General features: G+C 42.4%; 1 protein-coding gene across 2 annotated transcripts in view; it reads right to left on the minus strand.

Moving 5' to 3' along the window:
* Positions 1–1647: 1647 nt before the first annotated feature.
* gsk3ba (glycogen synthase kinase 3 beta, genome duplicate a) overlaps positions 1648–12066 on the minus strand; it is a 59695-nt gene continuing 49276 nt past the window's right edge. The window contains exons 5-11 of one of the 2 annotated variants that reach the window (XM_061723364.1): positions 11757–11887; positions 9319–9425; positions 9069–9166; positions 8191–8286; positions 6446–6632; positions 5497–5595; positions 1648–4506 (exon numbers count right to left, since the gene is read on the minus strand). In XM_061723364.1, the coding sequence (XP_061579348.1) occupies positions 4436–4506; positions 5497–5595; positions 6446–6632; positions 8191–8286; positions 9069–9166; positions 9319–9425; positions 11757–11887 (789 nt within the window). In that variant the 3' untranslated portion in view covers positions 1648–4435. Of the gene's footprint in view, positions 4507–5496; positions 5596–6445; positions 6633–8178; positions 8287–9068; positions 9167–9318; positions 9426–11756; positions 11888–12066 lie in introns of both variants that reach the window. The other variant, XM_061723363.1, reaches the window with a different exon arrangement.

A 12066-nucleotide genomic window follows, 5' to 3' on the forward strand; every position in this document is an offset into this window, starting at 1 on the left:
ATTCTTACTCATGAGATGGGTCTGGTACTCCTCCCATCAACTCCCGTTACCACTGGTACAGAACGTAGCAAACCGATCCCAATGGGGTGGGGGCTTTATGTGATTTCATGAAGGGAAAGTCTAATAACGACTGTTCAGAACAGCCGAGAACCCAGGACGGGTCATCAACAGCTTGGATCATCCGAGGTCCAGGGTCGACCCCAATGTTCGCCCCAAAATAACTGGGAGTGGCTCCAGAAGAACCCTGGTGACCCTGCAGCTAGTTGTGGGTGTAGATGATGGGTAGATGGTTGTTAACCTTGAGATGATTTACCTCGATTATCCTGCACTTTCAGTGGTCAACCGCTGTGTAATTATTCATAATTGATGATGGAAAAATCGTTGGCTTCGTCTGAAACTGGAGGGATGAGGTGAAAGACAAGGTTGTGGGTTGGATGCGTGATAAATGCATCAAATTGTGCTACTGAGGTGCACGGATGGAAATAATTGTGCGTTGTGTGTTAGTGGTGTTTATATTTTATTTAGAATCAATACAAATGTGCACTATTTTAAAAAAAGTTTATTTTTTACATTTTTTATAAGTGTCAGATCCGACTCTGAGCTGTTTATTTTATTGCAATCTGTAATTTCACCACTTTAATTAGTTAAATTGTTCAAAAAAAAGTTGGTGAGGTTAGGGTTTATATAGCGTCTATTACTACACAAGTTGTCTGTAGGATCTATCCAGAGACCCTGAACATGACCCCCGAGCAATTATTACGTGAATAGTGGCAGGTAAAAACTCCCCTTTAGGGGGGAAGAAACCTTGATCAGGACCTGGATCATTGGGGGGGGGGGGGGGGGGGGGGGGGGTGGCAGATGAGACACAGACACAGTGGTTACCTGGTGCACTGCAGGGATGACGATATAAGCAGATGTAGACACCACACTGAGGTGGCGGCTGCAGGGCAGCATGCAGCTCCTGCAGCTCCTGAAGCTCTGGCCTGCAAACGTGCATAAAAGAGAAAAGGATGGACCAGCATAAAAGAACTACAAGAACAATGATGGGGATGAGATATTTCTAATGACTTACTGAGGGTTGATCTGAGGAAAGGAAAGAGAGGAAGAGGGGTGATGGGCACCGCTCAGTGGATCATGTTGGTCATAAACTGGGGCCCACCAGAAAAATGTTTGGGAACCATTGGTGTGCACTAACCTGACTTTTACCCGTCTCGCAGCATCGTTCCGTACCTGCAAAAACTGGTTCAACACGTCCCACATTTGTTATGCAGCGAGACGTGGACTACGGGCTCACCTCAGTGCCGTGAATATATTTATTGAAGACGTGTATTTACATCACGGCCACCTCATTCCCCGGAGCTAAACCCCATAAAACCTGTTTCGGTGCAGTTCAGTTTTATTGATGAAGCAGAGTCACAGAAGAGGAAATTGAACTCATCTCTGTCCTTTACATCATGTCAAAATGTTTTCAAACCGAAAAGCTTGGGATACATGTACAGTACTTAAGAGAGTACTGTAGTGTCTGCTGCAGTACTTTATTTTTTTATTTAAATGCACTGAAGGCTGGTTTCGTTCTTCCGCAGCCATCAAGCGCCGCTGTGAATTCGTCCAACTGCAAACACCAAAAGAAGACCAGACAGGTGAATGTTTTGATTATTTCCAGGCTATCCTACTCTTTATTTAATGCAAATTACAGTACCAGGGAACTATTCCTCGGAGCACGCAGAGGGAATATTTACAGAGGCGCACATTTAGCATACCTTCACAGAACAAAAGGGGAAAAAAAAGAACAAAAATGAACTAACAAACAAATGAAATAAAAGCTTCAGTCACAAACGGAGGCATTCAAGTAGTAGTAGTACTGTTATACAGGATGTTTTTTGTAATATTTTCTTTAATTTTTCCTTTCGTTAACCCCAGTTAGACCCATTTAGCACATTCTACTAGTATATATGCCAGTTCGATATATGATACTAGTATTTATACTTGCTTTTCTTCCTTTTTTTTGGTAGCCATTCTGCTGTTTTTATTGAACTGGGAGTCGGAGGAGGGGGGGGTGAGGTGGTCAAACCTTCTGGTGAAGGGGTAGCAACATGTACATGAATGCAAAATTACAGCGAGCAGGAGACGGGAAGAAAGGCTACATGACTCGACCCCTTAGGTGCTACTGAAAGATGTGGGCCGGGAGGAGAGACGGGGGGGCAACGGGACACAGACTCAACAACACATCCACACAGAGAGGAGGAGAGTTATTGCCTCTGAGGATGGCTCATCACAACTACGTCATAGTTTGGCTTTGGTACCAGAACCAACATCGTGATACAGACACTACTGTTTATACAGTATATGAGGCTTTTTTTTTCTTTTTCTTTTTCTCTCTCTCTTTGTTTTAAACCACCACTGTTGCTGCCCACAACAACACCCACTTTACATCCACCCTGGGGTCTGTGCGGGACTGTGGTAAGATAAAACATCCATCAAAATAAAAACAGCCGTCTAGTGTATCTTCAGTTAAGGAAAACAAAAAAATCCTTAGATTTGAAAATGTCTGTATTTTACCTTAACTGTGCAATGTAAAGGAGTAAAATGAGGGGGAAGAGTGTGTGCGTGTGTGTGTGTGTATGTGTAGCAGGACATTCAACAGCACCAAAAGGAGAGTCACAACATGAGGGCGGGGCCGGGGCGGAGACAAGGCGAAGGTGTATGAAAGCAAAGGCACTCCAAACTATAGTTACACTATACATGACTAGTTCTTGTTACAATAATACAGCTTTCATCTACTGTACTGTACAGGTAAGATTGAACATATGGCTGGATAAAGCTGATCATCGTCATCTACAATATCCATAAACATCATCAGTTCTGCACCGATTCTATTTTTTCCCCCCTTTTCTTCTTTGTTTTTGCTCATAAACAGTACATGGGTCTGCGTATATACATACCTTGAACACAACATGGAAAAATAAATCAACATAACATACAAAATAACATACAAGTCATAATTTTGGTGAGGAGCATTTATACTGTACATACAAATTTGTTTTTTTGTCTGTTTTTTTTTTGCATTTTTTTTTCTTTTTTCTCTTTATGTAGTGAGTATTCTCTGTAAATAAAGACGATCCGACATGACGGTACCGAGCGGCTCTATGTGCTGCGGGCGGGGCAGGGCGGGGTGGGGGGACGCTAGGCTAACACTTCAGTCAGTGGTCACGACGCGTGGGGGGGGGGAGAAGCGCGAGCATCTGGACAGGTAGTAGAGCGGTGCCCTAAATCAGCCTGCAGGAGGAACGAGAAGTGGCTGCTAGAGTCTCACATCGACCCCAGCAAGAAAAAGAAAAAGAAGAAGAAAAAAAAATACAAAAAAAATAGAATAAAATAAAATAAAATAAAACACCACCTTTTTTACTTTGACTCTATTGTAGTTAAAGCAGCAGCAAATATTGCCGCTGCTCTGCCAGATATGAGCACACCATAAATGATTTCGGAACCATTGTAGTTAATATACATATATCTATATATACTTTTATACATAAGGAAAAGTAATATATAAACTGTGTGTGTACGCGCGGTTGTTTTTGTTTATATTACACGAGCACACGGGACCAGATACGCGTCACATCCATCGCACAGCCCAAACATTTCTGCCCGGAGTACAAAATAAAATAAAAGGTTGGAGTAAAACAACCATTTAAAAACAACCCCCCAGGCAGGGAAAATAACCCCCCCCCCTCCCCCCAAAAGAAGAAGTGGACTGCTGCTTCCCACATACATCAGGATCATCATGCATCCGTGTGTGTGGATGTGCCCGTGTCTGAGTGTGTTATTACGCGTGCGTGAGCCTCATGCCTTGTCTGCAGAAGTGGCGACAGGGGTGTGTGTGTGTGTGTGTGTGTGTGTGTGTGTGTGTGTGTGTGTGTGTGTGTGTAACCCCTCCACCCCCCGGTTGATCCCACCGTACTTGGGTCATGCACTACAGGAGGAACTAAACGAAGGGGAAGGAGTGATGCAGGGAAATGGAAAACCGTGGGCAGGGCAGGGTGGGGATGCCTCAGAAGAACGGGTGGAGGACTTCTCTAGATTGTCCTCTTACAAACATTAGCAGGCTAGTATCGTGTATACATGTACAGTGTACTTTTTTATCAAGAGTACAGTCGGCAACACCTCTGGCCCTGCGCTTTGCTCCCCTGGTGAAAAGGGCACGGAGAGAGATGTCTCCGAACGGAGGATGGACACGAGTTCAAACGGCTTTACGAAGAGGCCAGTCGGGGGTGAAAGTCGGGGGTCGGGGATGCTTCATGGGGCTGTTTGGCTGCTGAACCCGGGCCGCCCCTCCCGGGGAGGAGGGGAGCGGGAGCTCGCCCCCCCTGGCCGGAGCAGTGGAGAGGCTGAGGGCTGGGGCCGAGACCGGAAAGCGGGGCAGGCGGCCTGTTGGGGCTCAGGAGGTGGAGTTGGAGGCCGAGGCCGAGGCGGTGGTGGTGCTGGGACCTCTCTCTGTGTTGCTGCCGTCTGCGGGAGGAAAGGAGAAGCAGCGTTACGTAGGGCTGGGGATCGATTCAAATGTCAAGAATCGATTTGATTCCGATTCTTAAGATTCAGAATGGATTATCAAGATTTGATTCGATCCGATTTGATTCCGATATTGATTTGGGTATTTTTTGAGCTGTTGCATGAATTATATGACTGTAGTTATGCAAAATATTACTACTAGTATTATATTGAGATTCAACAGCAAGTATTGGCAGCTAATGATGCTGTAAGGACCAATCAGCTCCCAGAATGCTGATAGAACTGCTTTCAGAAACATCATGTGGGTCAGAATTACCAAACAGATCCAGGGAGGAAACAGAGACGGATGAAATCGGTTTTATTTTTTCCCACATTCCGTTTTTATTTGTTCCATTTTCGGTCTATTTTGGTTTTTAATTTTTTAGCATTTGGTTTTTAGCATTTTTTGCAAATGTAACCCCAAGACAGTATATAAAGTAATGAAATATAGACAATTTATGCAATTATAACCTAACACTTTAATGTTTTCATACCTTTAAACATATTTAAAGGCAAAAACATGGCACCAGTTATTCTCGTGTCCAACAAAATATTCCTTTTTTGGGGATAAACAAAAAAAAAGCCAAAAGTTGTAATGTAATGATGAAAAAAAAAAATACATAAATAAATAAATAAAAAAAAAATTAAAAAAAAATCGATCTTTAGACATATGAATCGATTTTTAGGAATTAATATGAGAATCGATTTAGAATTGGGAAATCGATTTTTTCAACACAGGCCTAGCGTTACGGACCATCGCAGCTTAAACTCTGCAGGCAACCGTGGGTTCACTGCAGCTTGGAAATCTGAAAGCTCTGTCACATCATTACCAGACGCAATAATCATAAATCTGACAATGTGTATCAAATGATGACTATTACATAATCCGCTATTTAGAGACAAACACCGATCATAAAAAGCGGCACTTTAAAGTGTTGAAATGAGAGTAACCTGTGGTGGCAGATGCGTTGATTGGGGTGGAGGCGGCCGCCTGGCTGCGGGCGTGGGCGGGGATAAGTATGGAGGCCAAAGAGGGATTACTAGACAGCTCTGGAAGACAATTCACATGACAGGTTAGCAGGTCAGGCGCTGCGCAGCGCCCTGCAACCCCGGGACGCCAACCATGCAGGTGATCAAACGCAGGCTTATAAAGATGCAACAGTTTATATTTACATAAATTCAAAATAAAATCCATTATATAAAATAAATACATAAATAAATAAAAGCAAATAAATTTGTGCTTTTTATTATTTTACCTCTTCTTATCATTTTATTTGTTCTTTACTGTTTAATTGTGTCTTGCCGCTTTTAATGTTGATGTAAAGCACTTTGAATTACTGTGTGTTGAATTGTTCTATACAAATAAACCAAATTTGCAGATCTGAGGCTGGCTTGAATTCTGATGACATGCGCAACAAATTATTTTCAAAAAATTAAAAAAACCTCGCTCTCTACAAAATTTATTTATTTTTTTTAAATTTTAACTGTCACGGAATCAAAAAAGAGAGAAAATGTCCCACAACACAACATTTCTAAATACATTTCTAAATGAGAAACTGTTCTAAACCGACTTACCTGGTTAAATAAGGGTTAAATAAAAATAAATAAATACATTTCTGAAGTAAAGTGTCACATTAAGTGAAAAAGGTTTTCTGTAATCAGTTGTAATTTGGACAGAAAGTCATTGCACTGCGATGCAACAGCCTACTTGATGTTTTTAATCAAGTCAAATAAGCCAAATAAAAGGTAAGGAGTCATATTTTTGACCTTGCATCATCATGTGGATGTAAAGCAGGATCAAATAAAGAATTAAGCACAAACACACATCAGTAATCCCTCATATAACCCTCCATCCATTCAGCAGGTGATGATCATAAAAAGGACAGAAGAACTGGCGTACCCTGGGTGGTGAAGTTGAAGAGCGAGGGCTTCTCCCTGCCGTTGGGCAGTTTGACGTTGGGGTCGCGCAGCTCGTCGAAGAAAGAGTGCGCGCAGGCTTCTAGAGGGGTGAGGCGGGCCGTGGGCGTGTACTCCAGCAGGCGAGAGCACAAGGCGATGGCCTCCGGAGGCGTGCGAGGCCGGAAGACCTGGACGCCGGTTAGAGACGGACGACAGTCAGTTTCCCAAGTGTTGCTGAACAGACCAAGATACTTTACAAGCACTGCTAAAGGTCTTCTACCAAAACTATGGCAGGAAATCACATTTTTCTTTAGCCTTTAACCTTTACTTTACTTAATGAACATGCAATTTCCTTGTAAACATCAATACGGGGAGGTCTAATCCTGGATTCACACTGAAAGCGCCACAGGCGTCATAGGCATCTGGCTGCCATTCATTTTCTATGAAAGCGCACTGCGAGAGGCGTCGGAGGCATCCAGAGCGTCAATTTGAAGTTGAAAAATCTCAACTTTATGCAAATGAGCAGCGGCGACGCTGAGGCAGCGTCCAATCACAGACCGGGACTCCTGAAGCAAGAAGCCTCAATGCAGATTGTAGTCTCATTCACATGCGTACAGGAGCAGAGCTGTGCACTAACAAACTTATTCTATCAGGAATGAATATATTTCACCCAGGAAACTGACATTTTTGCTAATTTGACTGCCGTTTTAACCTGAACTCTGCTCATGTGAAACACCTAACTGATGGTTGAGGGGCTGTATGGTCTGAACTATTTAATTGTCTACATTAATCCAACTCAAAATAATAAAAAAAAACATGCTTATTAATCACACACAGTTTAAACATAATGACCAAATTCGCTACGACCCGGTGTGTCAGTGTTCACCGCAGACTGACTGCAGCTTCACCGGGACCAACGGCTCGCTGACGGTTGCTGTTGATCCACGGACCAACCTTGATAAAGAGCATCAAACTCACTCTTATCTACGCGGAAATAACACTAAAATATAAAGAAGGCTTCCCAAAGTGCAAACCATGGTGAAAGAGGAAACTGAAGATGTGCACGCTATATGTAGATATACAGGACTGTCTCAGAAAATTAGAATATTGATAAAGTTCTTTATTTTCTGTAATGCAATTAAAAAAACTAAAATGTCATACATTCTGGATTCATTACAAATCAACTGAAATATTGCAAGCCTTTTATTATTTTAATATTGCTGATTATGGTTTACAGTTTAAGATTAAGATTCCCAGAATATTCTAATTTTTTGAGATAGGATATTTGAGTTTTCTTAAGCTGTAAACCATGATCAGCAATATCAAAATAATAAAAGGATGGCAATATTTCAGTTGATTTGTAATGAATCCAGATTGTATGACATTTTTGTTTTTGTAATTGCATTACAGAAAATCACAATATTCTAATTTTCTGAGACAGTCCTGTATGTGGACTATATGCACTTTGTTCACTCCAGTTCTGCAGCGCAGCTCGAAAGCCTCGCCCACTGCAGGCATCGACAGACTTTAGCTAAGCAGCGCGATGCAGGCGTCCCGAGTGACCACAGGGCGATTTTTGACGCTTTCAGTGTGAATCCGGGGTAAGGAACTAACAAGGCAGGCGTTGGCATGCAGCTGTTAGAGATGAGGGGATGGAGGGAGGTCACATGAGGTCAACACGGGAACACAGATGGAGCTGAGGTGGTAATAAAGAAATAAAAAGTGCTCTTGTACCTGTTGACTCACCTTAGTCCAAGGGTGTGCCTTGATCTGGGGGAACTTGAACTCGGTGTAGTTGGGGTTCATCTCGCGGATCTGCTCCCGGGTCGGGGTGCCGAGTACCTGCAGGACCGAGAACCAGAGAGGTGGGGGGGCCGTGAGCCTCGGCGGTGCCTCGTCTTCACATCAAACCCATAACCAGAGGTGTCAAGTAACAAAGTACAAACACTTCGTTACCTTACTTAAGTAGAAGTAGACTTCTACTTAGACTTTTTACTTTTACTCCTTACATTTTCACATAATTATCTGTACTTTTTACTCCTTACATTTTAAAAACAACCTCGTTACTCTTTCATTTCGGCCTTTAAAAAAAACAACTATCCAGTTAAATTGCTCCATCCGGATAGAGTGAATTTGGTTGTGGTTGTTTCAGATGTTCTTGTCCAGTTTTGTTCTTACATCCGTTCCCTCAGATTCCTGCAACTAAACTTGGATGTACATTCCAATAAAGGTTAGGATAAATGATAACATGCCTCTGAAGTTTGACTTTTTGCACCATTACAATACTTATAGGCAACTAGTCATCATATCTCCTGCTCTCTGAAACATGTTAATGCTCAATAGTACACATATATGGTTCTTTAATATATTTGAATTATACTAACATGCATTCATTTTCCATGGCTTTTGTCCTTAATGGCTTTTTCCCCCTTACATTACTTTTACTTTTATACTTTAAGTAGTTTTGAAACCAGTACTACTTATACTTTCACTGGAGTAAAAAACTTGAGTTGATACTTCAACTTCTACAGGAGTATTTTTAAACTCTAGTATCTATACTTCTACCTGAGTAATGAATGTGAATACTTTTGACACCTCTGCCCATGACAGGTGAATACTTTTACCTTGATAATTTCAACCAGCTGATCCACGCCACTGTCGCCGGGGAAGATGGGTTGTCCTAGCAACAGCTCTGCCAGTACGCAGCCAGCTGACCACACATCTGCAGACAGAAGCAGGTCCAACAGGAAAGTTATTTCCGATCAAAAGAAGCATCTGGTAATAAACGTGTCTCTTTTTCATGCGTTTCAGACGTCGATCAGAGGTGGATCTCATCACGCAGCGTGACTGCGGCGGCTGCTGCCGTCAGCCTACCTATGCTGGAGGTGTAGTCGGTGGCACCAAAGATGAGCTCGGGGGCTCGATAGTAGCGGGAGCAGATGTAGGACACATTAGGCTCTCCACGGACCAGCTGCTTGGCGCTGCACACAAAATCAAAGCGGGAAATCGTTACCATTGACGTCTCCGCACTCCAAGAGAAGAGAGATATGAAACCGGCGTCATCAGGACTTACATACTTGATATCTGGTGAAATGTTAAAGTGCTAAAAGCCATTAAAGAGTGTGGAAATGTCGACAAAATTAACGCTAAATTGTGCAAGAACATTTAAAGAACCTTAAAAAAAGCACAGTTCATATATTTGAGAGATCTGCAGCAACATTAACACGATGTGAAATCTTAAATCTGCTAATGAGTAGTTGGATATTTTGAGCGCATCTAACGTTAACTTTAATTCCTACAAGAGTAAAACTCCTATAAACCCGTTTTATAAAAGGCTCATCTCATAACTCGACTTCATGAAAGTGACCTGCAGGGATTTGAGTATCGGGGCCGTGCAGATGACCTGGGGGGGGCAGCTTCATCATGAACCAGCGTAAAGGTCAAATAGTATGAAATTCTGATGCTTATGCATATTGATCCAGCGCTACAGCAGCGACAGAGGCGAGGGCGACGATTGATTTATTAGCCAATTTGCAAATAAAAATGATTCTGCATGTGTGAACAGGAAGTTGTTTGAACAAAAAAATAGATCTGCTCTTATTAAACTTTTTATCAACTCTCCACATCTTAAAAGTGGCATATTGTCGGCATGAAAACTGGACATGACAGTCAGAACTAACATAGTTTGGGACTTTTATGCCTTTTTTCCTGTTGTTTCCCGTCTTTCAGCGAAGCCAAGCAGCTAAAACTAACCTCATATCAACTCTTTTGACATGACAAGCTGTATAAACCTACAGTATTTTCCACTCTATAAGGAGCACTTAATATCCTTAATTTTTCATAAAAAACCAGCAGTGCGTCCTATAATCAGGGCGCCTTGTGTAATAATTTTGTTGTGCTTGCTGACCTTGAACTAATTTTATGTGGTACAGTGAGCTCAAAAATCTGTCAAAATGTTTTAGTCCAACTAACAACGAAGCCGCTCCGCTTGACTGATGGTCGGAGCGTTTATACACATTAAAGTCGGTCCTTGGTTGGATACGGTTGCAACGTCAGACAACGTTAGATAAATAATTATGTAGCGCTGGCAAGCAACCATCATCCAACATCTAGTCCATGTTACATTACTGTAATTAGACGTCAACGTTAGGTTTTTAGCGTAAACCCAATTTTGTAATCTATATCTGTGGCAGGGTGGAGGAGCAGCAGCCACTCAGGTTGATTGGGGACAGGTGTGTCCCATCAACCTCTCCACCCTGCCTGCCTTCATAAGGCGTGGCTGCACAGGAGCTCAGGCTGCTGTGGGAGAAGGTGCTTGTGCACGTGTGAGAGTTTGGATCTGAAAATAAAAGAGATACTGCACTGAAACCCCATGTCCTCTCTGTCCTGTCGGTCGGGCCCTCGTAGCCCTGCTACAATATGATAATCCAGTTGTAATCAATTGTTGGAATACAATGTTGTTCCAACCTCACACTAACTTCAGGTGTCCAACATTGAACCATTCAGAGAACAGGACGTAGTACCTCCGCCACTTTTTATTGGTGAATTTGTGGAAGACGAATGATTTAAAATGTGAGTTTATTCTTCTGTATTAGTTACAACTAGTTATCGTGTATAATGAATTTGACTAACCAGTAGGGGTTTATCGATACACCAATCTCACGATACGGTACGATACACGATATTGAGGTCACGATAACGATACGATATTATAGCAGTATTTTTTTAACAACCTTGAATGAGGAACATATGACAAAATGATGAAAAAAATTGTGTTTTATTTGAAAGACACAAAATACAAAACAATACTGTGCATTTGTCCTATTGTTGCAGTTTGTAATGCTTTATAACTGTTTAAGTTTTAAAGAGAAAGCCAGGCCAACCATTTTCCACAAACTGAACTAAAAGTAAATGTCAGGTTTGCATTATGCATCTTCAGTTTCATACAAGTACAAATATTTTCCCGTGATCGGGACCGCAAAACGGTACTAGTTTCTTCTGAGTGTAGTAAGATTTTGGTCTACGGGTCGAGGCGCGGTCGGATGTGTGTTACTAGTCAACACAATAGATTAATATTAATAACACAATATTGCGATACACTTTGTCACCTCCACGACACGTATTGTGCATTTTTTGTATCGCAAAATTTGTTGGCACGATATATTGTTACACCCCTACTAACCAGACTGATTTGTTTTGCTTTATATACGTTTTATCATGCGCCTTATAACCCAGGGCTCCATATATATGAAAATAGACCAGTTCATTGATATTGCGCCTTATAATACGGTATATTAGTGCATCCGTCCCACCTGCCGAAGTCGCAGAGTTTGAGCACAGCCGTCTCCGGGTCGAGCAGCAGATTCTGGGGTTTGATGTCCCGATGGCAGATCCCAAACGAGTGGATGTAGGCGAGGCTCCGAAACAGCTGGTACATGTACAACTACACACAGGAAACAGAGACGCAGACGGGTGTCAGATACCGAACCACATAATTCACTTTCACCGCACGGCTGGAGTCTCCAACACATTCCCCGAAGGTGCATAATTTCAGCGCGGTTTATCAGTGCGGCGAGGCGCCGTCGTCACACACAAACCCCTGGACCTTGAGAGCCAGATGTT

Source organism: Cololabis saira, chromosome 6, assembly GCF_033807715.1.
Source record: "Cololabis saira isolate AMF1-May2022 chromosome 6, fColSai1.1, whole genome shotgun sequence".
Taxonomy (NCBI): domain Eukaryota; kingdom Metazoa; phylum Chordata; class Actinopteri; order Beloniformes; family Belonidae; genus Cololabis; species Cololabis saira.